Source organism: Labrus bergylta, chromosome 2 (genome assembly GCF_963930695.1).
Source record: "Labrus bergylta chromosome 2, fLabBer1.1, whole genome shotgun sequence".
NCBI lineage: Eukaryota > Metazoa > Chordata > Actinopteri > Labriformes > Labridae > Labrus > Labrus bergylta.
Window position 1 is genome coordinate 21,581,798 of NC_089196.1, and position 27,466 is coordinate 21,609,263.

The following is a 27,466-nucleotide window of genomic DNA, read 5'->3' on the forward strand; positions in this document are numbered from 1 at the left end:
AGCTCTGCAGCAGAGTCTGTTGCTAAAGTTTGTTAACCCAGATCCAAGTTAAAGATAGTTCTGTTATCTCTGTGTTCTTGTTTGTTCTATGATTACTCCAGTGCATTTGTTTGTACAACTTGTGCATGTGTTTATAGCCACATCTCGTCAGCAACATGCACAACCTGTCTGCAGTATCCAACATTCCACTATTGAAGCATGGAGGTACCTTCAGGAGGTTTACATAGTGAACACTGTTTGTATATGAGCTGATCTTTGTGAGCACAGCGTGAAAAAAAAACACTAAACGACTGATGTTTGAATCAAATACAAACTTTCAGATTCTATTTCCAAAACGATAGTAGGCTACGGTTATGACTGTTCAGGTTTACCTTGACTGAGATCTTGCCTTCGTCCTTGGGTAAATGTGCGGCTAGGAACCAGTCTCCAGGGAGCGGGCTGGTAACATTGAATGCTCCTGTTGTACGGTTTGGCAGAGTCCAAGTGAGAGTCACTGCAAAGGATCCTGGGACAACCGTATCCAGAGGGAAGCGGGTGTAAAGAGGATTTATTACTGGAGGAGCCCCGGACCTGAAGTACCTGTTCATCACAGATTACAAATACATCCCTGTAAGACCTAATATTTTCATCAACAACAGTGGCATCTGCTAAATTATGAGACACACACACACACACACACACACACACACACACACACACACACACACACAGCACAGATGGCTTGTTCTAATTCATATATGAAAAATTCAAATTTGAAACATTGATAATCATATCCAGCTCTCCACATTTGAATGTGATATTCGTGTCAGTGTTAATCACAACATCACAGGCACACCAGCTCTCCTGTATGATAAAAAATAGACGGGATGAATTCAAAGCTACATGATGGATGCTAATGTGTTTGAAAACAGCAAGTTGCTCCATATGTCAAGGATGCAAGCAAAAGCTGACACTGCTCACTGTTCACCAGAGGTAAACTGAATTATGATTCTTATCAATCGATTTTAACGAGACAAAGGGAGCAGACCGGAAGCTGGAGTGGAACTTCAACAAACAGGAAAAGGCAGCTCGGTGTCTTACACAGTCACATTGCGGTTCGGGCAGCTGTCTCCAAACGTGCCGCCTTGCTCCTTGAAGGTGATGAGGTTCCATACGGCCATCATGGTGTCATCAGGCACATTGAAGTGGAACAGTTCCACACTCGCAAAGGAGTTGAAAGCATTCAGCTTACGAGGCGTGCGGGTGAAGTATTCAGTCACGAAAAGGCAATCTGCAGGGAACAGAAAAGCAGGCAGTGCTCTTAATTATTTCTTATTATGTATAAGGATCATGTAATAAATTCTCATATAGGAATTGCATCTACATGTTGTACAAGCTCTAGGGGACGTGCTGATTTTATGTTATTTGAAGAATCGTGTTTTCATCTTAAGCATCTTCGTTAGATGTAAGAGATTGCCAATAAGTTAACGGGTACACTGCTGACATTATACTGCTAAGCAGTTGCATTATAATGTTTACCATTTGAACCATCTTCTTGAAGCATGTTGCAGCACGTTGTGGCCTGTCTTAGCACAGCGACCAGCCAATTGTTTTGTTTTCACGAACATCTCAACCTTATCTTATTATCACCAGAAATAAGAGCTTCGTTATCTCAAACTTTGATATTTCAAGATGACGATGTTGTTGTGACCTGATGAACACTCAGGTCGTTGACATAATTATTCTTCCACTTTTGAAACGATGACTATCTGTACAAAATACTATACCACTCGTCTTAATAAGTGTTGACATCTTTGACCTTCTTATTGAATAAAAATTCTGCTAACTTTACAATAATGCATGGCCAGGCCTCTTGCAGACTTTTCCTGAAAAAGGATAAATTCAGGGTACAAACATTTTCCTGTTTCTAAGCGCTGTCGTTCTTCGGAACAGAACAGATGCATCAGACTCTCCATCTTAAACCCATAAAGACAAGCTTCTCCTTGAACCCGGCCAACTGTTTGTAAAGAGCTAGATCATCTAATTATGTGATCACAGACTTAAAACTCCTTCTAAAGCAGCTGTGGGTGATGCATGCATGTATGCAGTCTCACTCGCGTCCTGCATAATGTCAAATCCTTGGATTACATCCACCAAAGGCTCTGCATATAAAAGCTGCAGAACATTTGACAGGTGTAATCTCCCATATTACCTACATGAGCCGGGCTGGCTCCGAGCGCAGCCAGCGGGTGGGCAAAATCTGGGGGAAATTGCGTGAGTCACATAATTGCTGCACTGGAACATACTGAATCCGTTAGACAAGTGTTATCACAACTGCAAACAAGTTGATAAGTAAGATGGCCGCAGTATTGCATGGGTGCAATAATGAAGCACTTTGATGTGTCACTCATTGAGAATGTTTTCAATTTGTAGCACTCCTTTTTGCTTGTAAGCCATTTCTAACATCTGTACTCGGAATACCTGTGGCTATGTCTTTCACTGTTGTCTTTCAGGGGATCATTAATCTCGCCTACAAATGGTGCAAAAATAGTAAAATGTCCCAAAACAGATTTTAGGATGCAATGAACAGCCTGTGCTCCTAAAAACAGCACGAAGCCAATTCATCTAAGAGTTATAGCCAGACAGTAAGCGGACTCACTGCACCAATGCTGTTGTTTACACCTTCTTTTATTGCTATTGCTTCTGCTTCTCACTTCAATGATGACATGGACAAAAAAAAAAGAATTGACCCTCTACAGTGACAAGGGTGCTGAGGCGTGGATGCGTAGAGCCAAAAGGTTTTCTTGAATGTGCAATGTGATCCAGTGTGTGTCAGGAAAGAGAGAAAAATGGCTCTGTTCTGCTCTTCTCCCCCCCCCACACGCTATTACCAGCACCTCAAAGCTTGCGCTGCCTCTCACCTATATGGAAGCAACCTTGAATACTAAAGGCGCAGAATAAGGAGGCAGAAAGTCAGAAGAATGAAGCAATCTTGCTGTCAAGAGCTAAAGCCTGATCCAACACAAAGCTCCCAGTCTTGATGTCACTCTCATCCCAGCCCTCCTCTGGCCAACTATCTGTGACATGTGTGTGCCTTTCCTTACATTTAGGGTCCTCTTGTATTACATGCATAGTTTAACTGGGGAGAAACTGCTCACATGCCATAGACGGAAATGGTATAACTCAATAGATGGAGGTGGCACAAACGCGGCTGTTATCTGCAGTGAGCTTCTGTGTTCTGTGAATCTGATTATAAAGAAACAAAGAAGGGGCAGATGTAATCTAAGATCTGGAGAAAGGACTGGTATTAGATAGTGACAACACAATTCAAACTCAGTCTGGGATATATTCTCCAGGCAATGTAACCTTACCAATAAGTAAGCCATCATAAATAACATCTTGGCGTTATAAAATCAGTTCATCAGGACCCCAATTAGGATAATGATACGATAACTTGGAGTAAAAACAAACAAAAAAAACTAAATTCCTGCTTCAAAATGGTTTGTTTTCCAAATATTTGCTCATTTACTTAATCGTTTTACCTCGTCCAGATTCAGATATTCTTCAAATATTTAGAATAGGGAAAATCTCTCTCGCTCACAGCGACAACCTGTTTGCAAGTAGACATTTTTTTTTGCATGAAAGCGCTGAATACAAATATTTACACAAATGTTCTAAATAGCTGTTTTGTTAAACTAGAACTATCTTAAGTATTTTTTCAGCATCATCTATCCTCCTACACATGTGTAGGTGATCATGCATGCAGAAATTCAGACAATGTCAATAGAGTTTAAATGCTCAACATTCAGGGATAATAACCCTGATTTAGTCATACTGATAATCAATGTTTTGTTATGTATAAGAGACGTATACATCAATACAGTTAGAATCAATTGACAGACTCGATTTCAAACACATTGACGTCTCAGGTTGCTGTCAACCTGAAAAGAAACTCAAACACACAAACCACGTAGTAATTAGAATAATAAACTTGCACATCTATTTTCAAACCCTCTATTTGTGAAAAGATTCTGCAAAGAAAATGCACCCACAAAAACAGCACATAAGCCTCAGTGTGAATCTAGCCTTCACACGCTAACTAGAGTTACTGTGAAGGTGTAAGTCCGCCTAATGATCTAAATATGCTTGTTTGTTTGTCTGCCAGCTAAATAAAAACATTTTAATTTAAAGATAAATGCTGCAGAATGACTACAGGCTCTTCCAGCATGTCTCTGAATTCAGTAATCTCTTCAATGAGCGCCTCCCAACCACTGTTTTACTCTGTGAGAGGCTTAATACAGACATAATCCTGCTTTTTGTCATCTCAAGTACAGATTCAGCATTCAATGCTTAACCGGATCGTCTTTATACTTTTTTTTTTTTTTTTTTTTTAGGGGGACAGTGTAGGTAAATGCTGTTTTTTTAAATCCCTGCTCTATTAACATAATGTAAACGTGAAAGAAAAAAAAAGGGGGGTTTAACAAAAAATGATGAAAAGGCAGCATTTAGCGCAAACTGGCCTTCAAATCCACTCCTTGTGAATGATCGGCTTCATGCTGTTCACAACCACAAACTGGATAAAAACACATCCAACACACAGCCATGAAAATTATAGACTTTCTTCATCCAAAGAGGTCAACAATAGAGCGGTCACGTGAAATACCAACAAATCAATACAAAATTGAGCACCATTCCTTTCTTCGAGTGGAGAAACTGGCTTCCAGCTGATCAATCAGAAAATGGTCATTCAAATAAACAATCCTTTGTCTGAAAAAAAAAAATCATTCAAACCAACATTTCCCTCTTATCAATATAACTTTGTTCCTCCTCATTGTGATGTTTACTACAAAAACATCCCCAGTAAGTGAGAGATAAGAGCTTAGCGGGAGAAATTGATCTGACTGACTTCATCCAAGTCTAAGAGATTTGCCAGGACTGATGTAGCAAGACAGCAACAAGTCTGTCAGGAGACATGACTGCAACATCCTCAGGCAAACCTTAAAGCTCCTCTGTGACCACAGCCAGAACAACGTGTGCTATATAGGTATAGATTCATTGTTGTCCCACAATTGATGGCTGAGGTTTATGTTTTCACGCCTCTGTGTTGAAGCAGCAAATGCTTCTCAGAGGATGGGAAACAAGAAAAATACTCCGAATGTCAGTCTACATGGGAATTTCTTGATTAACTGTTGAGTAAAAGAAAGAGATGTCCTACTTTTTGGTTGTATTTTTAGAACAAAAGGTGCTGATATCAAAAGGGTGTCTGTGGTTCCACTTCAGTGTTACAACATTTTTAATGAATTATGATCATTTTTTTTGTTAAAGTCAGTATTGAATTAAGCTACACCAAATACAGAACACAACAAAGGTAAACTCAAACATTCTCCCTTTAATTTGGTCCTATTTTGAATCACAGCAACTTGTCTTTGCATTCTCGAACAAAAGTAAAACAGCGACAAACAAATCCACAAACAACCAAAGGGCAACAGCATCGAGAGATCACCCAGCCTCACGGGTTTCCTCGTTGGCACAATCAGCCCCTCAGCATCACTACAAGGTGCATCTGACAGAGTGCTCTGCCTGCCATTATCAGCAGCAACCTTCCCCGCGCGTCACGTAAACTGAAGCTAGACGTTTTCTGTTCACAGAAGCAGCTGTGGGTATGTTTGCGGGACTCGATGCCGCGTCTTGCTAGTGGAGGATTTCAGCACCTCGACAAAAAGGAACAGCTCCCCGTGAATCACACTGAATTGGAAGAAAAAAAAACTCACCTCCGAGCGCGCACACAGAGGTGTAAACAAGCAAGAGGAGCCTCGGAGGGCTACATCCTGAGACCCGGCTCTCCAGCTGCCACATCGTTAAAAGACAAAATCCTCAGTGAAGGGGGCTCCAGCCCGGGTGTAGTTCTCCGTCGTTGTGCTGGTCTACATTTTTTCAGGATTTTTTTTTTTTTTTTTTTTTTTTCTTTGCCAACAACCAGCTGTTTGTGCATGACGTAATTTAGACGACGACCACGCAGCTCCTCCCCTTTGGCTTTGATTTGACAACCTCAATATGTCGACTGGTTTCATTGGACCCCCGGCCCTGTCAGTCCGCGGACGCTGCACCACGTAGATTGCACCACAAGGCTCCGTCACTTTGAGGTCCGAGCCACCAAACGACACGCGCACAGAGGCTGCAGCTGCACCCCCCCCCCCAACCCCCCTCCCCCCCGGGACAGAACCAGGACCCGGGACAGAAGAGATGCAGGGGGAAATAAGAGCATCTGACATGATCTGATCTGATCTGTGATACACATGTGCGCACAGAGAGATAGTACTGCTTATCTGCATTGCAGTGTGATTCATGTGCTACAAAACTGATAACCTACTTGTGCTTCCACCAAGATTCCTATCATGTAGCGTTTTCTTTGTTTTATCACAAGGCTGTATAAACCTCGAATTGCTTTCTTTTACAGTTTGAATATCGCACTGTTTCTCTACACTTGTGTACTAATGTGTGATAACTGCTAATAAACATGATGTTGGGACTCATGGCAAGTCTGCAACAGAAAATGATGCATGACCTCTGTGTGAACTCTCAGAGTCTGCAGTTTATTTGTTTTGTGATATTTTGTTCTTGTGTGCCCTACTTTAGAAATTGTTTACTAGAAGAACATGCTGCTTTAAAAAGGTGGTAACAATAAAATGTTGTTTCAGCACACACCTTTTCGCCCAGTAGTGCTCATCAACTCGCTCGTCACAGACACTTTGACATGCAAAGTTGAGGGGCCGGGGATCAAACAGCTCCAAATAATGGACAACTTGCTTTATCACCTGTGTTAAAAAAAAGTCAGTTGTACAAATTAAACATGAAATGTGTCCCTATCTGTTGTTCGAACAATGCTTCATGGTCCTTTTTTTTGTATTTTCTCACCTGAATTAAATATTAAATATTCACATCCACTGGGGATCACAGAGGTGGAAAAATGTGAAATATTTTGTCAACGATAATGATTATACACCGCACATATATATTTATATATGGCTTCGTTCACCTTCATTTGTTATTCACTCATTCACACCCTAACACACACACACACACTGGTCAAAGTGTGCTACCATGCAAGGTGCCTGATTGACCACCATTCATCAAGAGCAATTTAATGTTCAACGTCTTGTAAGATACTTGGTTTTGTGGAAAAGAAGAACAGCCAGTTCTGCCTCCTATCGACAAACCGGTCAACCTTTGAACCACAGCTGTCTTCTATCCCCCTCACCCATATTTCTAAACACACAGCAGTGTGGTCTGTGGAACCTAAAAATGCTAACTGCCCCATGGACTGATGATTACATCGTCGTAAGAACATTTTTACACGAGTATGAAAATCCTGCGTTTTGTTTTTTCAGCGTACTTCAAATTGAAAAGCAAAGCATAATAACCTTTTGATGAAATGAATGAACACACAAACATGTGTTTAGGAGAACTCGTACAGAAGTGGATGCCCTGTGTACAGCACGGTCAGTCATTGATGGCAGGAAACAACAAAAGTTGATCCTCCGCACACAAGAGGGCTGAATTACTTCTTCCTCTTATTTAGTCTTCATATTCAAACAAACAACGTGTTTCGCCGATGGCTTCATCAGGTTTTTTGCTCCGCAGATATCTACAGGACGTTGAACGTGTTCAGCAGGCGACAGAAATCTCATTTGGGAGGGAAAAAAGTGAATTTTGCACAAATCTCTGTATCAGCCAATAATCCACTTCCCTCCAGGTCCTGGACATTAAGACTGACCCAAATTCTCAGTGGTGATTATTTTTAGGCTCAACATGAGTCATAACTGTCCAAGCAGATCTGTCAGAGAGTGAATGAGCTTCTGAGTCAGGTTGGCTATAATTTATTTGGCATTAATGAATCATTAAACTGAAACATTGTCTTAAAACGAAGACATAATGTGTGTGTGTGGGCGGGGCGGGGGTGGGGGGTAGGAATTATCAGCAGGGTGAATTTACATTAGGGTAGTTTGTTGCTGATCTTAAACCTGACACGATACACTTCTTCTGTTTTTTCAAGTAAACAAGATCACTGATAATTTACCATATATGCCTGTAGTTTGTGCCATAAAGCTGCAACATTGGCTGCAGAATAAGTCAGGAGGTTTTCATGAAAAATGAAAACAATGAAGAAAGAAAAGCCTCTTCCACTTGTCATTAAAGATGCATAACAATCTTATTCAAGATTTGTTATTTGTTTGCTATAACTAGAGGGCGTATCGAGTTAAATCCATTTCAGTAAGATATGTATGCATGTCAGAAATGTTCAGTCAAAAATAATAGTGGTTGTAGTTGACTAAGGAAGTAAAAATCCTACCTGGTAAGATATGTGGAGCACTACATTCCAGTCTTTTTCTAAGTGGATGTGGAACAATGCAGCAAGTCTCCCTGAAATACATCCTTTGTTGTGTCTTTGTAACAAAGGGAATAGCTGACATTCTCTTGGCAGCAGTTGAAGTTTTATTAAAAGTTGTAAAGATTGCCAGATCCCCTGATCCTACGACCCACGCATAGCAACCCATGGTGTTCTGCTGGCAGCAATAGTCAGCTAAGCTAGAATGCAGTTTCACAGTGTCTTTCTCTTGTGTCCTTTTTAGCTGCAGACACAATCTGTCTCCAAATGAGATGCACAGCACTGGCACAACATGGACAAAGAAAGAATATTTCTGACAGGAAAAGGCTTCTTTGTGCCAGGTTTTACACCTTTAATTGTGGAATTAATGATTTGTTTTTGTTTTTTTTAATAGGATCTCTGCTTCCACTTAAGGGGTCAGAGACAGTCGGTTTGGCTGCACACAGCTGTTAATGTGAGTGTCTGTGTGTCTGGCAACATTTTCCAAATACCTTTTAATCCAGTGAATGCAGTGGAAGGCTGTCGTCCTCCAGGTCGAAATGTGTGCAGCGCTTCAAAGCCAAAAATACTTGACATCAAATGGAAAGGTTGCCAGATATTCTGTCCAGACAAAAGGACAAGCTCACCCCTCTGTGAAAAAGGAGACCTGGAAGCAGCCCAAAGTGTGATCATTACAGCAATTAAGAGCAATCTTGGTCAGAGAGAAAGTCTGGATCAGGTTTCACAAAAGAGAGAGAGAGCTGAAGCGTAACTCATCACAGAGACCTGATTGATCAACATGTTGCATTTCCATCTTTGCCTTTTCTTACCATGCAAAACTTTTCAGAAATCATTAGACCTCAGCATCTGTGGGAGATTTCACTTACTTCAATGAAATGTGAACTTTTTAAACGACTTCCTGCAGTTTTGGTAATGCCTCCCACGTTGACATTTGGAGGAAAAAGATGAAGGCAAAACCCGCAAACGGTTTGAAAAACGGGTGGTAGGAGGATGTGTGTGTGCGTGTGTGTGGGTGGTGCACACAAACATGAACATCACGGACAGAGTTATTTCTGCTCTCCCTAAGGTGAGGCTCTCCACCAGCTGCACGGTCATACACAGAACAGCATGAAGAGCTCCAGTTAAGCATTTTAACTTCATACGAGGACATTCAAAAATTCAAATCCACTGCTGCTCCTAATCCTCGGCCCTCCTAAATCCTACAGAGGAAAAAGTGTAACTTGTTACCAGAGTGAACACAGATGGTCTATACTCTGTGAGCGTATACCGTCTGTGTGCAACATGTTCGGTTAAAGAGCTGAACTGAAAAAGCCCCAAAATTTGAAGAGGGAGACATGCAGAGGAAAGAGTGAAGAGTGGCCAGCTGGTGAAGTTAAGCACTTTTTCCCTCTCCGGCTCAGCGTCGGTACACATCGCACTCTGTCTGCAGCATGCCATGAATTAGACTACATCCCATTCCCACCTGCTCAAACTAAATACACTGTATATAATCTGTATACTTCAAACATTTAAAGCAAACAGCAGACTGTCTCAAAGGACAAAATGAAACCTACCATTTCCACTAGATTTGACTTAAAGTGTGCATAAAGAAACGATCGCAGTGAGCTTTCACACATTTAGAAAAACTTATTTTCTAAAGATTTGATTCAAACTGCTTCAGTATCATCTGTGCCTCTACAATCCATTTGGACTGTGGTGGATATTTATAGCTAAACAGCGCCCCCCCCCATCCACCCCTTATCAGAGTCTTTTCTCTGTTATATTTCTTTCCCCGTTAATGTTGGAAGAACTCATGAAAGAAGACACAGAAAGCATTTATATGTTTTCACATTTTTATAATTCTCCATGTACAGTATTTGATTAAAAATCATCAAACAGGAAAGGGAAACAGTTCAGCACAGTTTGCATTTACACTGGAGTAGTAACAGTTAAGGCACAACGTTTATGTGGAAACATCCCACATCAACAGCACACCATCCAATCATGTGGATCTAATGTTGTGTCATCCTACTTTAGTGATCTTTTTTCTTTTTTTTTTTGCTGTTAATCTGTTTAGTGAAACTACAAAGACAAGTTAAAGTACCGAACACGTCTGGCTCTGACAAGCAGGTTTAAACTTACACCTGAACATGTTAAAGGAGCGTTACATCCGGAACACTCCGAACCGTGTCTTCTTCGTTGGTGCATTCAGCGCTGCACTGAGGCTCAGTCCCAAAACCAGTCGAGTATCAGCAGGATCGATAATCCCGTCATCCCACAGTCTGTTGAAAATAAATAAAAGCACATTACACTTCTTCTTGTTGCACCTGTGAAAGTTTGTGATCTGGATTTAGTGTCCCTGCCTCAGAATAACATCCTTGCTTATCTACTAGATTGAAAGCACTTGCAGAGGTTTAAAGAAGGGATTTTCTTCTTTTATTTTTGCAGCACAATTTATTCTGAGCAAACTTCTGTTGTCCAAACGGATAGATCGACAGTCTTCCCCATGTCAGTAGCTGCATTCCCTGTGAGCACAATCTCTTAGTACTCCTGTGGTGTTTTAACCTTATACGCTAATGCACAAAACGACCGGGTCATCTGCATGTGTGAACACAAACAGCCACATGTTTCACCCTGACTTTATTGGCTTTCAACTTTCCTGACGGCGAAAGAAGTCTAGGTTAGCAGGAAACATTCTGAGAAGGAGCGAGTGGGTGAGGATGATGATGTCTATATTATACCAGCTGTGAGGGACATGTGGGAATGAACAGGAAGATTCTAGAGGCAGACTGGGCTCTTGAGTGGGAAGTTATTCCTCTTAAGAACAACAACTAAGACGACCGTTAAAGAAAATGTTGGTACACAATTAGCAGAGTTGAGGTCATATTAAGTGGGAAATTAAATGAATTCAATTCAAGTATAATTTTTTTAAAATAATGTAAATTGTAATATGGTATCAGGAATAGGCTACAGTTTGTTAAGAGAGACTCAAATTATTGCTGATTTAATTGTTTTTTTATGTGACATCCTACCTGACAAAGTACATACCGGTACATCAAATCTGCTTCATTTTAAGAATGAAATCACTGCCCAGCACTGTAACACAAACCTCACATTCTCCGACATATAAGGAACTTTCTCTTTGAAAGGTTCCATCATGAGATGTGTGTTGTGCTCATCATACACCATACAAAATAGCACAGAGGACTAAATGGAAAGCAGGGATTGCTCATTCCAGCTGAACAACAATAAGACATCAATACGACATCACACACTGAAACCACTCACACTGCCCCTTCCAAGCATGAAGAGTGTTTGTTTGTGGTTTCTCAGTTCTTGGAAAAGCAGGATCACATGATGTATTGAAATGAATAATAAGCAAAGGCTGCAGGCTTCATATTTTCACTTCACAAAGAAAACTCGCAGCAGTGATGTTCAGGAAGTGAGCCCCTTTCTTACATACCCGTCTGAGACGTGGAGCGCAATGTGTCAACACAAAAGCTCACCTGGCACTCGAGTAGTACGGACTGCCTTCCTCTTCAAACCGCCGCACTATCGGCGCCTTCATGGCCGCCTCTTGTTCGGCTGTAAACTGTGAATAAGTTGTTGAAACAGAAGAGCTGACTTTGTATGTTTGCCAAGAACTGAAGAACTACATTCATGTACAATCAAAAAGAGATGTAGGCATTGAGGATTTTTACCAAATGAATTATAAAAGATGTCAGAACTTCACAAGAGAAGATGAACATTATAAAATAACCTTCATAAAGTTTGGATCCACTGCAGCTGGGTTGCATCAGCTCTATCTTAAGAGTATTTGATCCAATCATGTGAAAGATTGGATTTAAATCCTTCTTGTAACCCTCGAAACTCTAGCCTCCCTTGAATTTATCTCAGAAACACGTCCCATTATAGAGGATGAATACGCTCTTATAGCTGTTTTACTGTCACTTTTAATCCGGTTCTTCTATTGGCAGAAGAAATGAGAAATAATAGGAATTATCAACAATTTAATTAAGTGTAGTTTAGTTCTTTCTCTCTGTACCACTGACTATATTTAGGTTCTTATTAAATTTATTAAAAAACATGTTTTTTGCGATGATGATGTCATTTTGTTGTCTCGAGATAACAGTTGTTATGAATTGGCGCTATACAAATAATGACTGACTGATTTACATTTAAACCATCAACTGGAAACATCTCTGCTTAAAATGCCTGCTAGCAGGGCATTGATGAGAGGGGTCATTTTGACTACCTCATAATACTTTACACAGCTTAATTACAGTCATCTGCTGACTACATATGGCATATAAGTTCACTCTGAAGCTCTTAACAGGTATATCATTTAATTTATGCGTAAGTGCCATTTCATTCCGTCCATATAAAAAAGATCACAATATTTATATGTTTGGCAGAAAAGCAGATTGAAGCTGTTCCAGTGAAGCAGTAAACAGATGATAAATGGGAATCATTACCTCCTTTCCCTCGCGAGCCTTCTGATCCTTGGTGATGGTGGCCAGGACGGTGGCTGCCTGTTCACCGCCCATTACCGAGATACGGGAATTTGGCCACATGTACAGGAACCGAGGGCTGGGAGGGGAAAATTAAAGCTGCTGTGAGGAACTTTGCTGATTTTGTCTTGTACATTTGTTAGTAGTATTCTGCTGTGTTTAAACAGTCAAACACTCGTCAGCCCTTTATGGTTCCACAACAGCGCCATAACAAAGGTGTTTTTATTCACATTGCATAATGGCGTTGCAGAAGAGCAGGAAGCATGGCGTGTGAACACATATCGTGAGCTTTACATACACACACACACACTCTCAGACACACACAGCAGCCTGTTCTGCCTATCTGGCTCCGACACAACACATCGCCAGTCTTCCCAAGTTACTCCTCTAGCAGTAACTCTTAAGGGCCGATCAGGGACAACTTCACCCTGACATTCTGCCACTGTGCATTACACATTACACTGCGATGCAAATACATAAATGATACAAAAGGGTAGCATTAAAATGACTACAACAAGGACAACTAAAGCTAGTCTGGCCTTGACAGCTGAGCAGGTCCAGGATGCATGGAGCTAGATTAAGGTTAACTGAGCGCTGTGGCTAACCCACCCCCTTTAAAACATCGATCATTTGGTCTTTGGACCATCGGGAGGTGGGAGTTATACAACCCACCGGAGAGACGCAACCTATCCCGGTGTTCCATTACCCCTGAAACCACATAAATCCAGTTTGACTTTAGAGAAGACAGTAGTGTGGTGGTTTTTCCAGCTTTGCCTCCAGGCATCCTGAGGCTGCTCTCACCGAACCCCCGCTATGGAGATAGACACTAACATGGAAGGAGGAAGATGATTTATTATCACACCAGATAACAATAAAAACCAGAGCTGAGTGTATCCGGACTACTGCCCCAGTGTCTACTGTAAAAAAAAGAACAACATGTACAAAACCCATGTGGTCAAATGGTGTCTGATGGGCCGATAGCTCTGCTAAATTAGCCCAGGAGCTAACAGTACCGTTAACTCTATGCACTTTTGTCCGGAGGTTTGAGTCATACTGTAGAGCCTGCGACCTGTTGGATTGAGGGTGTTTTCGTTTTTGAAGTTATATCATTATTGAATTTACTGCATGTTTTTCCTAATATATGTATTATGTACGTCGATTCGGCCGTCGTTCTGGTCGGTTGCCCTAATTTTTAAATATGGTCATCAGTATCGATTTCACTACCTTTCATAACAAGCTAAAGAAAACTCTTCACAGGAGCCTTATGAAGCGCCAATAAACTTGTGTTTCCATCACAGACAACTTAAAACACACATCAATTAAAATCGTGATAGTGATAGTTTAAAAATCTGAAGATAACTGCAGCAAAATATTGAGTATGAAACATGTAGACATGGACAAACAGTCAGAAATACTAAATAAGAGAAAAAGTCCAACAAAAGGTGAGTAACAGCATTCCCCACAAAGCTACATCAGTTGTACCTATTTCAATTGTATGAGTTAATGCTGGGCACTAGTTTTCTAAATGTATGCAAATTGAAGGAAAACAAAAAGGAGAAGAGCTGAATAAGAGACAGATGAGGAAAGTTTAATTCAATTCAATCCTTCATTCTGTCAGCAGTGTTGTGTTGAGCTAGCTTTTGTTTCCAATTAAAAGGGATGTTGTGGTTATAAAATGTGTTTTTAGCTCTGAAAAGGATCCAAATTGAATATTTCCTGAGATATAATAAGGTCACTGTCATGTACAATATATTCTGAATACTTTAATTATTCAAAAACAACTAAGACACGAGGAATGATCCTCATATTTACACAACAGGTTTCTCCTCGAGATGTTGTCTCCGTATTCAACACAGACCGCTCATTAACCTCCTCATACCTGTAGGCTCTGCCACACATGCCGTAGTTTCCTGCACCGTAGGAGCCGCCAATGATGACTGTCATCTTGGGCACGTTGGCACAAGCCACTGCAGTGACCATCTTGGCTCCATCTTTGGCAATTCCTCCGGCTTCATACTCTCTGCCCACCATGAAGCCTGAGACGGAGAGGTAGAGGAGAGACGGCAAACAGAAACACGGCTCAGTGTGTTATTATCTTAGAGTCACACTGGGTCAACAGAAGTAGGTCTATGTTCACTAATATTCAGGTGTTGTACAGAATATTTCTGCATCACGTCATAAGTGGCTGATGTGAGCAGTGATATGGTGTAAAATACGGGGTATAGAAGGCGCCATTAAAAGCTACATCATTATGTGTTATTTGAAGTTATTAAGTGTCAAATAATATATACAAGCGCTCGAATGATATTGGATTTTTTGAAACAGATACGAATAACAATTACTGATATGGAGGCAGATACAGTGAATTACAGAGCTTGAAAAAGCCCATAATTGGATGTTGCACCTTGTTTGCAAAGCTATAGCTCACTGAGGCACGAGAAGGCTTTATTCTTTCTATCTTTATATAAGAATATACAACATTATTAACATGGTCAAACACTACCAGATTAGATTTCTGTCTCTATTCTGATGCTCAGCAGACAGCTTTTAGTGTATTGTGAACTGCGACGCTGGAGCCTGCTCCGCCAATCAAATGTGAAGAGAGCACTGACAGCATTGTTTTCTGCCTCATGCATTAAGATAAACATATACACCCATACTAATGTAACTGTGAAAGGCTTATGTCTTCCCTCCATACATATGTCAGCCTTTAATAAATACCCTCAAGCTGTAATTATTTACAAAACAAAAGAGCAAAATAAAAACACGATTAAACAAAAACTTTTAATATCACAAATCCCCAAACACGAGATATTAGACATTCACACTGACCTGTAATGTTTTGGAGGAAAATAAGCGGAATGTTTCGCTGGCAGCATAACTCGATGAAATGCGTCCCCTGAAAGGAAATGCAAATATTCAGTGAATGTGTCATATTCCAACTGCTAGAAATACAGCATGGAGGATAAAACACAGATCACTGCGTGGGGAAATGATGGGATGGGAATAACTTCTAATATACTACTCCTGTCAAGATATAAATATGTAAGGGAGACAATGATCAAAGCACACAGGCTGAACCTGCTCGGGGTACGAGTGTCTGGACTGTTGTACTCAAACAATACTGTCTGGATCACTGTTTGTGCTTTTAGAAGACACTTGAAACTTCTGGAGAAGCTGACTCAAATGATGACTCAAACTTTGCATACAATCTTATAAACAGTCAATAAGACCATTCATTAAAGGCTGGGTTGGTAATTTTGGAAAAACTATCTTGATTTTGAAAGTAGCATTACCTCAGTGCTCCGTCTACACTCTCCCCTCTGTGCAGCCTCAAAAGCCACGCCCCTCTACATGGAGCACCGTCGCCCCAGAAACGGACCTCAGCTCATCTTTTGCATTGGGTAGAAACTACGTCGTCTTGTGTCTCATTCAGACGTAAGTAAACACTAAACTTTATCATAATTCAAGACTTTAGCACTGCTCACAACAGCCGACGAAAAAACTTACAGTATAAACTTCTGACTTTGAGTGTGGGCTAGTGCACGCAGAGGGTAGAGAACGAGCAGGGAGACAGGGAGGCTGTTTGGTTCATCAGATTGGTACCTCGTGGAGGACATTGCTCAAAGTTTTTACAGGCTTACAACTGCTACAGATGACGTCGTTTTTTGGTTCCTTTTTCAGAGGACATGAATTATTAATGTCTGTCAGGACCTAAAGACAACTTCAACCAAATTCTTTTGAAAGAGTATCTGGAGAAAATTACCAACCCTGCCTTTAAGTAGTTTTTTTTAGCATCTGGTCTGACCTGAAAGACCAGTCACGACAGAAATAAATCAACTTTTGTATTCACTAGATTTGATTTTGAATATGAAGGAGCTGAATAGCCTGCAGCTTTGCCAAAAAAAAAAAAGAAGCATACTCCACAACAGAAAGCAGCACAAAAGCTGTGCTCTGTGTGGAGTCATCTCATTTCCATATACTTTGTATTGCAGAATTACTCAGGTGTTTTCTTCATTGTAGCAGTTAAAGTCTGCCGGCTTCCTCTCTACGTGTAGCATCCTGCCATGCATTGCAAAGTGAAAACAGAAGTTGGAGACATTGTATAAGACAGATGTTTATTGGAAGCTGTCGGTAGGTGAGAAATGATGCATCTATTCGCTTCCATGTTCATGCACAACAACAGAAATCTAATCTCCTCTCTATTAGCTTTCCCTTTCACTAACACAAATACCTGGGGAAGAGCTTTTTCAAGTTACCAGCCGTTTTTTAAGTGGTGATGACATGTCACAATAACACATCTGGAAAATCAGGTGATGAATTGATTTTTATTTAATACAATCTCCAAGCATGTCTGCTCCACATCTCCGTCTGTCTAATACCTTGCGTCAGTCCCTCTCAGATTAATTTCAATGCTCATACTGTAACATTGAGACCTTGAGAAAATGAATCACAGCAACCTTTTTCTTTTCAGGTCAAGCTTGTGATCTAATTCAAAATGTGTTTGAAAAAAATGGTATTAGTCCGTAATCAAAAATTCAGCTCCTCGTTTTGCAAAGCCTGTGTAAAGTTCAGCTCTGTTCACGGCAGATTGCCTCGCAAATTAAGTGAATTACATTGAATGAACATCAAGATCGTCTCTCGTTCATGGTTTCCAAATGCTACGTTATTACAATGCCATTCATCAGAGACGGTGCGACAAGTGCAATTTGAAAGCTGATTGTACGCAAGCACCTTCAATGTAGAAGGTCAGTAATAACCCCGTACAAAGACTAAAGCTCCCTCATGACGGAAATATGGGCTGCCAGTGTTGCACACAGCAAATCTCTAGGGAGAATAATTTGTGAACTGCTTCAGTAAAGTGCTTTAGTCCTTGACATCCAGAGAGACATATTGCCATTACAATTCATACTGCTCGGAATATTTAACATGACCGTGATTCTTAGCTTTTCACTCTTCTCACAGTTGTTGCCTGTCTGTCCTTAACATGGTAGGATTGAAACTGTACAGCAACACACATAACACTGAATAAACTGTGCACATGTTAATTATCCATAGGAGTTCTTTAAATACGAGTTTAGGGAAGCACAATGTTTGAGATTTGACAATAATTTCCAACACTGTCTTTTGTACTGATTATTGATACGTGCTTGTATTCTCTCACCACATTGCAGGAACCATCAACTCTCATGTTTTAGACTCAACATATTATTCTTGTTTATATTAACTTTTTTCATGATGGTAGAGAAAGGTGCAGACTTAAAATACCTGCTTTCCAATATATACACATTAACTTAGAAAAATCTAATAACCACTTTAACTAAAGTGACACATAAAACTAACATGTCATATGGAAAGGTGCATACTGCCCCCTACTGGATCAAAGTGAGAAGGTGTTGATATTAGATCACCTGAACAGTCAACAACTTATGTTAGTAGACATTCATCTAAGTGCAAACCTATCCGTCGGTCATATCTTCGGTCCAAAGTCTACATTTTTAACTCACTAATACCAGTGTAGTAATCTTCAGGTACATGTGATACTTACCTTTTTTGCCGACTCTGAAAACAAGACTCCATTGTTGCCAATGATTCCGACAGGATAACCAAATATTCTAGAAAATCCTGAACAAAACATATTGAAAATAACACTTTGAGGTGAGTGGATTTCATGAGATAAAACATGTAAGGGTTGTAAAAATGGAAAAAACTGTCGTATAACATACCTGTGACAAGTGTGTCTCCATAGAAAGCCTTAAACTCATCAAACTTACTGCCATCTACGATTCTGGCAATGACCTGCAACCAAAAAAAGATGAATTTATTTCTGATAGGTTACAGGATGTGCACAGGTTGTTTTAAGTCAATACACCCGAATAACTACATTTGTTTTTTCTTGTCCAAAGTGAGTAAGTAAGAAATGTCTGTGAGTTTTTAAAAAGAGGGTGTATTTGTTGGAGACAGTTTTTGGGTATGGTTTGGTGGTAGTACGTATGTAACACCAGAACGTTAAAAAAACTAAATCATCATGTTCATGGTCATAAACAAGCACATCACCAAGTGATCGGTGAGACTCACTGATCTTGTGTTAATCATTTTTAGCCTCAAATGGAGATCTGTTATGTAATTGTGATCGTTTATTTATCATCATGATGATTTTCAATTAAATAGGTCAAACATTTTATGGTTCCAGCTTCTAATATAAAACGAGGTTCTGCTTTTCTTTGCCATTTTTGAAAGGAAACAACGTGCATTTCAGAATGTGGGTCCGACCCAAAAAGAAAGGGGAGATGACACTGTGTTGGCAAACTGTGAGGAAATTGTAATTTCACAAATTTGTCAAATTTCATAGTCATGACAATTTATTGATTCATGATAAAAAAAATTAATTTAAAAACTGGTGTAAGGTGTAATAATCATGAGTAGCAGCCCTCGTCTCTTCATATGACATTAAAATATTTGTGAAGATTATATCAGCAGACTGATAATAACTTAGGTCATGTAGCTGGTGTGATCAAATGTCACCCTGTGTTGTCAACCCTTTACAGTTGAAAAGCTGTGCTGTCACAATGAGCAGCTGATCTATCATCCATAATGGACTGTCAATACTGTTGTACACTACAAACAGTAAACTGTCGTTCTAGCTCCTGGATTTACATCAGTAATCAAAGGCACAGGCTTCAAACCAAATGGAACATCTGGAGAGGCCTGCCAGAGAGGACAGAGTGACTGATGTTGACTGTCTATTATTGACTCAGCTCCTCAGAGAGAGAGAGACCTGACACGTCAAAACTATCTACAGTGCATTCTGAACCTGTTAAAGTAAGGTTTGCTTGTATCATTCATAAACCTAACACATAAAACAGAGGTGCAATGTATGTTTATGTTCAAATTAAATTGATTTCTGATGTAATGTATGAACAAATAAGTAATTTATGGGAATGCTTAGCTATACAGAAATTAAACATACCGGAACATTGTGAGGACATTTTGACTATTTGCTACTTGAATATTTTTTGGTTCTATAAAAGGATTTTTTCCTCAATACAGATTAAAACTTGTTTCTTGCCACTTAGAGACAAAGAACAGAAAACTGGGTTAATACCTCTCTGACGTCAAAGTTGCGTTTCAAATTATCTCCGACGATGCCGTAGAGTTCATCAGCGGGGTAAAGCGGCGCTTCAGTCGGTTCTGTAGTTACCTGAAAAAGAGAAAGTGCACGTCAACAGAAACCACAAACGGCTTTTCTTCACTTGGACGATGTAAATGTGACTGTTGATGATCGTCATCACTGAACTGACGTCGATATTTTTCCTGTAGTTCAGGCTTCTCACGGCCTTTCTCGCTAGATGGAGTGCGTGGTTATCATCTAAAGCGTAGTGGTCGGTCACACCAGATTTTCTGTGGAGAAAGAACAATGTTATTATCTATCTTGTTTTTATTAAATCATGAAAACAATATTAACAACTGTATTTAGAACTTTGCTCTCCTGTCTGTTTGTTTTGTTTTATAAAGATTTATGGATAATAAAAACAGATGTGAAATAGTCGGCCTGCACATTTACTCTGAACAACAAACTCAATTTAATGATTCAGCACCAGTCAGCTCTTTGCAGGTCAATATTAATTCATGCTGATTTCCAAAAATCTCCAACTTCAAACTCGTGCAAATAAATACTACCTTCCAAATTAAATCCTGATCCAAAAGAATATCTTCTCTTTGCCATTATACAATCTAAAGAACATATTCTCTACATAGGCCCAGCTATAAATGCTCTCACATACAAATATTTAAACAGCATTTTGGATTCCAGTATAGTAATCGCCCACATGTAGGCTGTGGGTAATGGTTTAGAACCAAACTTTTAAAAGTCATGTTTCTCCAAGAGTTTAGGCTTCAAACTCTTCAATTCAATGTAAATGAAAAAAAGACTGTTTCATACTTGCAGTGAAGATCAGCACCACCGAGGTCTTCTGCAGAAACTTCTTCCCCAGTGGCGGCTTTAACCTGCAAATAAAAAACATACTCTCTGAACAGCAGGACGAATCAGTTTACATCACAATAAATGTGGGATGATGGAACACAGATCAACTGTGATTAACCACTAGTTACTGTACAGTTTGAGTCAAATTACAAAAAGCACATGCCATTAATAGAGTTCACACTAACACCCTAATTAGATCATGGGCCAATATGATGCTCCAAACTTTCACGCTACACTCATGCAGTTCAACTACAGCAATTAACCAACCAATGGAGGTCCTCCAAGGAAAATGGTCCCTTGTTTCCGCACTATGATGCTCTCATCTGCCATGGCAGGGACATACGCTCCACCAGCGGTACACGAGCCCATCACAACGGCAATCTGAAAGAATGAGGGAAAGAGTCAGATAGGAACAGAAGTCCAAGGCTGGAAAGATGCAAAAGCTTAAATTCAACATTAAATGCTGCTTTTATGACCACAACAGCAAACTTATGACCACACTCATCTTAACTTCCAGAAGTTTTTAGTTCACCAAATAGAAGTTCAGATTGAGTAAGGTTTTTTTACCTCAGGCTTTTCCTTAAAGAAGCTTTGTAAATAAAAGATGTGAATTGCCAATGCAATTAACTACACAGAATGGCCACTCACAACTTGGACTTTAATTTGTAACACAGCAACCAGAAAGGTAAGTCCAGGGGTAATAATGAATCTGATTAGGAGGAAAAGAAATAAGAGAAAAAAGAAAAGAAGCCACAGAATGAGCAGCCTTGAATAATGAACCTTTTTAATAATCAGCAGAGACAATATTAGCATACATTAATGGGCTCTCAGTTTGATGAATATATTCAGCGGTGTTTATCACTCCTGGGTCTCCAGAAGAGATGTGAGATCAAGACCTGACTTCCCTACAGCACCCATCAGACTTATCAGCTCTCACATGGACTGACTTGTTTTCAAAACACAAGGAGGTCTCTTCTTCAGAAGTCAAAAACAAGATGGAGTTTTTGGGGGTTATTTTGCTGGCAGACACTGAAAAGATGAATAAGCCACAACAGTGCAGTTCATTTCAATTTACTATCTGTGCTCTCTGTGGTATCATTTTTCAGACAACCCTCTCAGCTTCTAAGAACTGATCCATGAATCAACCCAGAGTTACTGCAAATACAACAAATAAACCATAAAACCAAGGCTACGGAAAGCACTGACAAACTGTGTGATATATGGGCGCTGCATTAACTACAGTGTAATCAATCAGAACATTAACACCACCTGTGATAGCCCCTCTGAAGACAGCCTGGCCTGGTTGTAGAAAATCCGTCCAAAGTGATCTCTGTCTGGAAAGACGTCTGCCTGTCTGGGTAGATTGGCTCCTCCAGAATCCACTAAAGGAAGCAATCATCAGAATATTTAGAGAACTTAGAGATGAGTAACATCTGGCCTCTGGCTTGATTACAGAAACACTTTAATTCCTTTAATGATAAACTCAAGTCTACACGGACACTAGAGAAGTTCTCCCCCTGGTGCTTTATGACTTTGAAATAACTGCAGAGCTGAACTGAACTGAAAACCTGTTTTTTCTAAAACACTGTGCAAATACCATTTTTAGTGTCATTCATATTAAAGTGTTGATATTTGAGTTTAAAATGCCCCCCCCCCCTTACCCTTAAAGCACATTCCTTACAAATGTATAAAACTCACCTAAATAAATGCATGGCAGGTGGTTCTGCTGGGCAATTTCCTGTGCACGAAGGTGTTTCTTCACTGTCACCGGGTAGTACGTTCCCCCTTTGACAGTAGCATCATTTGCAACTATCACACATTCCACCCTATGAGAGAAAAAACACTGTGAAATGTGTCAGGTGCATCTGGAATACTCAAGTCAGTCTCATTTTCATATTTTAGCAAAGAGCTAATTCCATCATCATGCAGACAGACAAGAAGTAATCGCTTCTATTTTTAGAGCCAATTAAGGAAATGTGTTCATCATTAAAGGAAGCACAGAAAAGGCTTACAATCAATTTTTGTTTTGAAGGGCTTCAACTAATAAAAATAGTAATGCATTCAAACAAATGATTATTTTTATTGTACTTTCCTGAGACAATTTTTTCCTGGATTTATCAATTAGTTGTTTAGTTAATAAAATGTCAGAAAACTAAAGAACAAAAGTCCATCAGTTCACGGTACACTCTCTTTTAAGAGTTTTGTTGTGTCTGACCAGCAGCTTAAAACCCGCAGTGATTCAGTTTCACATGATTCAAGGCAGGAAAACGTTCTGTTTAAGAGGCTGACACAAGCATTTTCTGTATGCTATATTTCAATATAACTGCTTTAAACTAAAAAATATGTTGAATGAACTTCTCACACAAAGATCTCACACTGTGACAAGATGGAGATCATGTCGCTTACCCTGAAACTCGACCGATCCCCGTAATTATACCGCCTGCTGGGACTTCTTCTTTTCCATACAGTTCATACGCTGCAAACTGAGAGAATTCCAAAAAAGGAGCCCTGTGAGAAATAAAAACAAATTCAAAATGTTTTCATGTTGAGGCCAACACTTTTTGATTTTTGTTTTTACACCGCTTTATTTTTCTATTTTTCAGCATGAAAGTGTAGAGTGATGGATTATTTTAAGGTTCTGTAGTGAAGAGCAAGATGAAAGCAATTCTATTATCCTTTCACTGCCCTGAGTGTAGAGGGAAGTTTCTACAGCCCAAAACATTTTAACTACCCACACCCAGACATGGCTCTTTAAGTCTTATGCAGGATATGTGTTGGTTAGCCATTCAATTCTAATCCATCAGGAAACTAATGGAAGTAGATGGATCTACCCTGGATCCAGCAGTCTGTCTATGCGCTCTCTAGGTAGCAGTTTCCCACGTGAAGTATGAAGTCTTCTTGCTTTTTCTCCCCCACCTGGATTAATATAAAAAAAATAAGACAATCAGGCAACATTGTTAACGATGGTATGTCGATTTTTTTTTTCTTTTGTCAGAAATGCCACTGCCACCACTGTCATTGCAGTAAAACACAGTGATAACTACAAGTTAAGGGTGGGTTAAACTTACCCAGTTTAATCTTCTCTGTGCGGCTTTTCAGCTCATCAATAAGAACTGTCATTCGCTCATAATTCTCCTGAAAAACAAGAAAAGTACACAGAGATTTGTTTGTTTGTCATGTGATGTTGGGAACTTGTGGAAGGTTTAACTAAAACAAATAAGAATCTAATTGTAAAGTTAAGGTCATCTACTGTTAAACGGGCTGGTAAGAAAGTGTTAGTCATTGATTCAAAACAACAATCTGACAGTCTTGAAAGGCTTTATTCAACAACACACTGAAGGTGCTGTTTAAAGGCCAATAGCAGAAACAAATAGAGCATTAACGTTTACTCAGACAGCACTCGGCCCTTACAATAACCTGCCACGTAATCAAGCCGGTTTCATGTACGCAGTAAGGCAGCCACCTACTCACTAACATGATTAATTAAGAAAATATAAATGTCCAATCATTGACTGAGTGGGCGAGTATGATTGGCGGTGGACTGTTTTTGTTGTTGTTGTCCATTACACAAATGAAAGTTGTGATTATAGAGCTGAATACATTGTAAAAGTCAGCTCTTTGACCATTTAGCAGTAGAGCAGTGAAGTATCCTCTTCCTCACCAATCTTCTTTTGTCAACACAAAATTAAAAGGTGAAGATCATTGCTGTAATAACGCTGATTTAATGTGAGACAGGACACTTAATCTGCATGTTGTTTATGTTGGTGCATTGTGATCAAGTCAACTGAGCTGGTATTATAGAAAACACTATAATTAAAATGTGCCAGTGGTGCCATCCAGTGACATTTTTTGTTATTGCATCCTGCTATTTATTCCTAATGAGAACAAAAGTATCTATACTTACACTGATGCCCTATATGATTGGGACGATTCAATTATTACATCAACTTAACCCTCTTAAATCTAGCTTACTAACTAGGAAAATAGCCCTTATATGAATGTTCTGCTTCTACGTTACAGTCATAATAATGCATCGGTGATAACTAAGTAGATACCAAACTGGTCTTTAAAAGAAGTCACATAAAAACAGGCGTTTGTTTAACGAATTGTTTTCCTTACGATCATTTACACTTTAACGCTAGAGCAGGGGTCTATCAACTCTCAACGTGGCCCTCAGATAAATTTTTACATATCAATTAACTGAAAACATTAAGAAAAACATGACAAAATCTGCCATGAAATCATGAAAACCAGAAATATGTCCATAATAATATTTGATCACTGGCATATGTTGAGTTAAATTTGAGACATAATCGACTGTAATCGTTTTTGTATCCTACAATTTGGTCCTCTGGCAGTGAGAATCAAATGAATGTGGCCCTTGCTGTGACCAAAGTTGCCCATCCCTGCACTAGAGTATAGCTTTTAACTTTGATTACTCCATCAGCCTCAGCTCTGCAGGCTCAATTCTTTTAAATCCCTTCTTAAAACATACTTTTACAGACTTGCTTTCATGTGATGTCGTCTTCTTAACGTCTTTTCTTACTGGTTTTACTATTTTTACTTCTTACTGTTCCTTCATTTATGCTCTTATCTCGTATTCATGCTCATATCTTAACTCCTCTTGTGTTTTAACTTGGTAATTTCTTATCTTACTTACTTTGTTTATTTATGTTTCAAATTTATATTTACTTCGTATTTTTATCAATATTTTAGTTTGGGGTTTTTTGCTCCTTTAACCACTTCTTTCTATTTCTTTTACTGCTCTTACCTTCTTATAGCTGTTATCTTATTACTTTTTAAATCAGCTCTTTTAGTTTCTTACATCTTTTTAAATCTTTGGTTCCTCTTGGTCTCAGCTCGTGTTGTTATATTCTTACGATGGTTCTTGTGACGGTCAGGTTATATATGTGTGTTGGGTATCGTGCACTTTGGGTTCTTTTCTGTTGAATTGTATTTAATTATTTTTAGTATTTTTACACTTGTTATGTTCTTCTGTGTTTGATTTAGTTTGTTCTTGTTTGTCAAAGCACTTTGTAAACCTGTGTTTTTAAAAGGTGCTGTATAAATAAAGTTATTATTATTATTATTATTATTATTATTATTATTATCCATACCTACACCTGGGATTTACTTGACATGCCTGCTGTTTCAGTGGGAAGAGACAAATAAAGGAAGGATACAGCAGAGAGTCACAAACTGGATCAGGAGTGTTTAACATGACATGGAAAGTTCATGTTAATAATGTGACTCTACCAGCACAGTTAAAGCTGTGCTCTTAACTGGAGGTACCACCACAGGAACAATGATGATGATGATGATGAGGAGGAGGAGAAGACCTTGGTTGATGCTAAGGTACAGTAAAAAGCTCAAGGTTTTGACCTCCTGCAGCCTTTAAACGCAACAGAACAATCAAATAATTGCAAGAAGCTTCTGCATAAAAGCTCATAAACATTAGCTGACACCACCTGTGATTTAACTCCTGCCTCAGGTGAGCCACCAAATCTAATTCATCACACAGCAAACTTTGACATTAGCAGCGAGCAGAGGTGTTTGAGGATTAGCAAGAGGCTAGCCTAACCTGATATTCAGAAGACTGTTTATCGGGCTGAGAGCCGAGTCGAGCTACTTTGTCAGCGTAGTAAGATCTTGTTGCAGCCACAGGTAGACTCCTGCATCGTAATATCCACGGTCGGGCCGTCTGCAGAAGCATTTTGATACTCCCGTCTAGCTTAACATGCAGTTTGCTAGTTCGCTTGCTACCGTAGAGCGGTGTTCTTCTTCTACGGTGTGAAGCAGTAGAAGCGTAGAAGTCGATCTCTACAACCCCATCTGCTGTTCAGTCAGGGGAAGTAAAAGTTTTCTGAACCTGGTCAGGTCAGATGAGTTGAAGGCATAAAATTGCAAATTAATATTCACTGCAACAATGTAAAATGTATTGTGGTTAAAAATTATCAGCCAAAAATAACTGATGAAAAAACTCTTAAGGGTTTTAACACATATTAAAGGTGTTCCTTAATCAATTAGAGATGGAGGAAAACATATTAGCCTAAAAGCTGGAGAGGAAAATGAGAGAAAAAAGAAAGGATTACAACTTTTTCTACCACTGCATCACCAAAATGAAGGCAATGTGTGGCCAGAGGTTTCAAAAAGTTCCTTTACTTGAACATTCTCAGTAAAAATCAATGTTCATATAAGTTACAGGGTGAATGTTCAGCTAAGTTGGCTACATCCTTCATGCCATACATTAACAAATGAAATTCTACAATTCACTTAGCAGACGCTTTTATCCAAAGCGACGTACATCAGAGAGTAAGTACAACACAAGCAAGGATCTAGAAAAAAGGGAACAATGTCAGTAAGAGCAAACGATCAGCTTTGAGTCCGATTGGACACACAGGTGCTGACAGGCATTGCACAGAGGCAAAGCACAACATTGACGGCAGTTCTTGAGAGCTCTAATCAGTATAGAAACCATCTTATAAGTCGTCGTTATCAAACAAAAACAATCGTGACAACCATCATCATCACCAATGATGTCGAAACCATCATCATTAAGTTAGTAGGTATTCATGAAAGAGCTGGGTCTTTAGCTTTTTCAACCAATTTGTTTCTTCTAATATAATA

At 39.5% G+C, this 27,466-nt stretch overlaps 2 protein-coding genes across 3 annotated transcripts in view; both read right to left on the reverse strand.

Moving 5' to 3' along the window:
* Positions 1–6,855, reverse strand: part of tmem8b (transmembrane protein 8B) — a 39,902-nt gene extending 33,047 nt beyond the window's left edge. The window contains exons 1-3 of one of the 2 annotated variants that reach the window (XM_020652246.3): positions 5,751–6,855; positions 1,081–1,270; positions 372–579 (exon numbers count right to left, since the gene is read on the reverse strand). In XM_020652246.3, the coding sequence (XP_020507902.2) occupies positions 372–579; positions 1,081–1,270; positions 5,751–5,835 (483 nt within the window). In that variant the 5' untranslated portion in view covers positions 5,836–6,855. Of the gene's footprint in view, positions 1–371; positions 580–1,080; positions 1,271–1,518; positions 1,670–5,750 lie in introns of those variants that run through there. The other variant, XM_065948748.1, reaches the window with a different exon arrangement.
* A 3,324-nt stretch (positions 6,856–10,179) lies between these two features.
* On the reverse strand, positions 10,180–26,635 carry mccc2 (methylcrotonyl-CoA carboxylase subunit 2). Its single transcript, XM_020652259.3, has 17 exons — positions 26,421–26,635; positions 23,908–23,974; positions 23,671–23,755; positions 23,246–23,347; positions 22,538–22,665; positions 22,109–22,221; positions 21,107–21,220; positions 20,798–20,862; positions 20,157–20,256; positions 19,961–20,056; positions 18,582–18,654; positions 18,404–18,480; positions 15,688–15,754; positions 14,735–14,891; positions 12,820–12,934; positions 11,851–11,936; positions 10,180–10,626 (listed from the first exon to the last, which is right to left on the reverse strand). The coding sequence occupies exons 1-17, from the start codon at positions 26,550–26,552 to the stop codon at positions 10,509–10,511; spliced, it is 1,695 nt and encodes a 564-aa protein (XP_020507915.1). The 5' UTR covers positions 26,553–26,635; the 3' UTR covers positions 10,180–10,508.
* Positions 26,636–27,466: the final 831 nt, after the last annotated feature.

Excerpts from the sequence above, each read along its gene's own strand:
- mccc2 (XM_020652259.3), bottom strand. The coding sequence starts at position 26,552 with ATGCTTCTGCAGACGGCCCGACCGTGGATATTACGATGCAGGAGTCTA. Across the intron at positions 23,756-23,907 it reads CACAGAGAAGATTAAACTGG|GTGGGGGAGAAAAAGCAAGA; the intron begins GTAAGTTTAACC and ends ATATTAATCCAG. Across the intron at positions 18,481-18,581 it reads TGGAGACACACTTGTCACAG|GATTTTCTAGAATATTTGGT; the intron begins GTATGTTATACG and ends TGTTTTGTTCAG.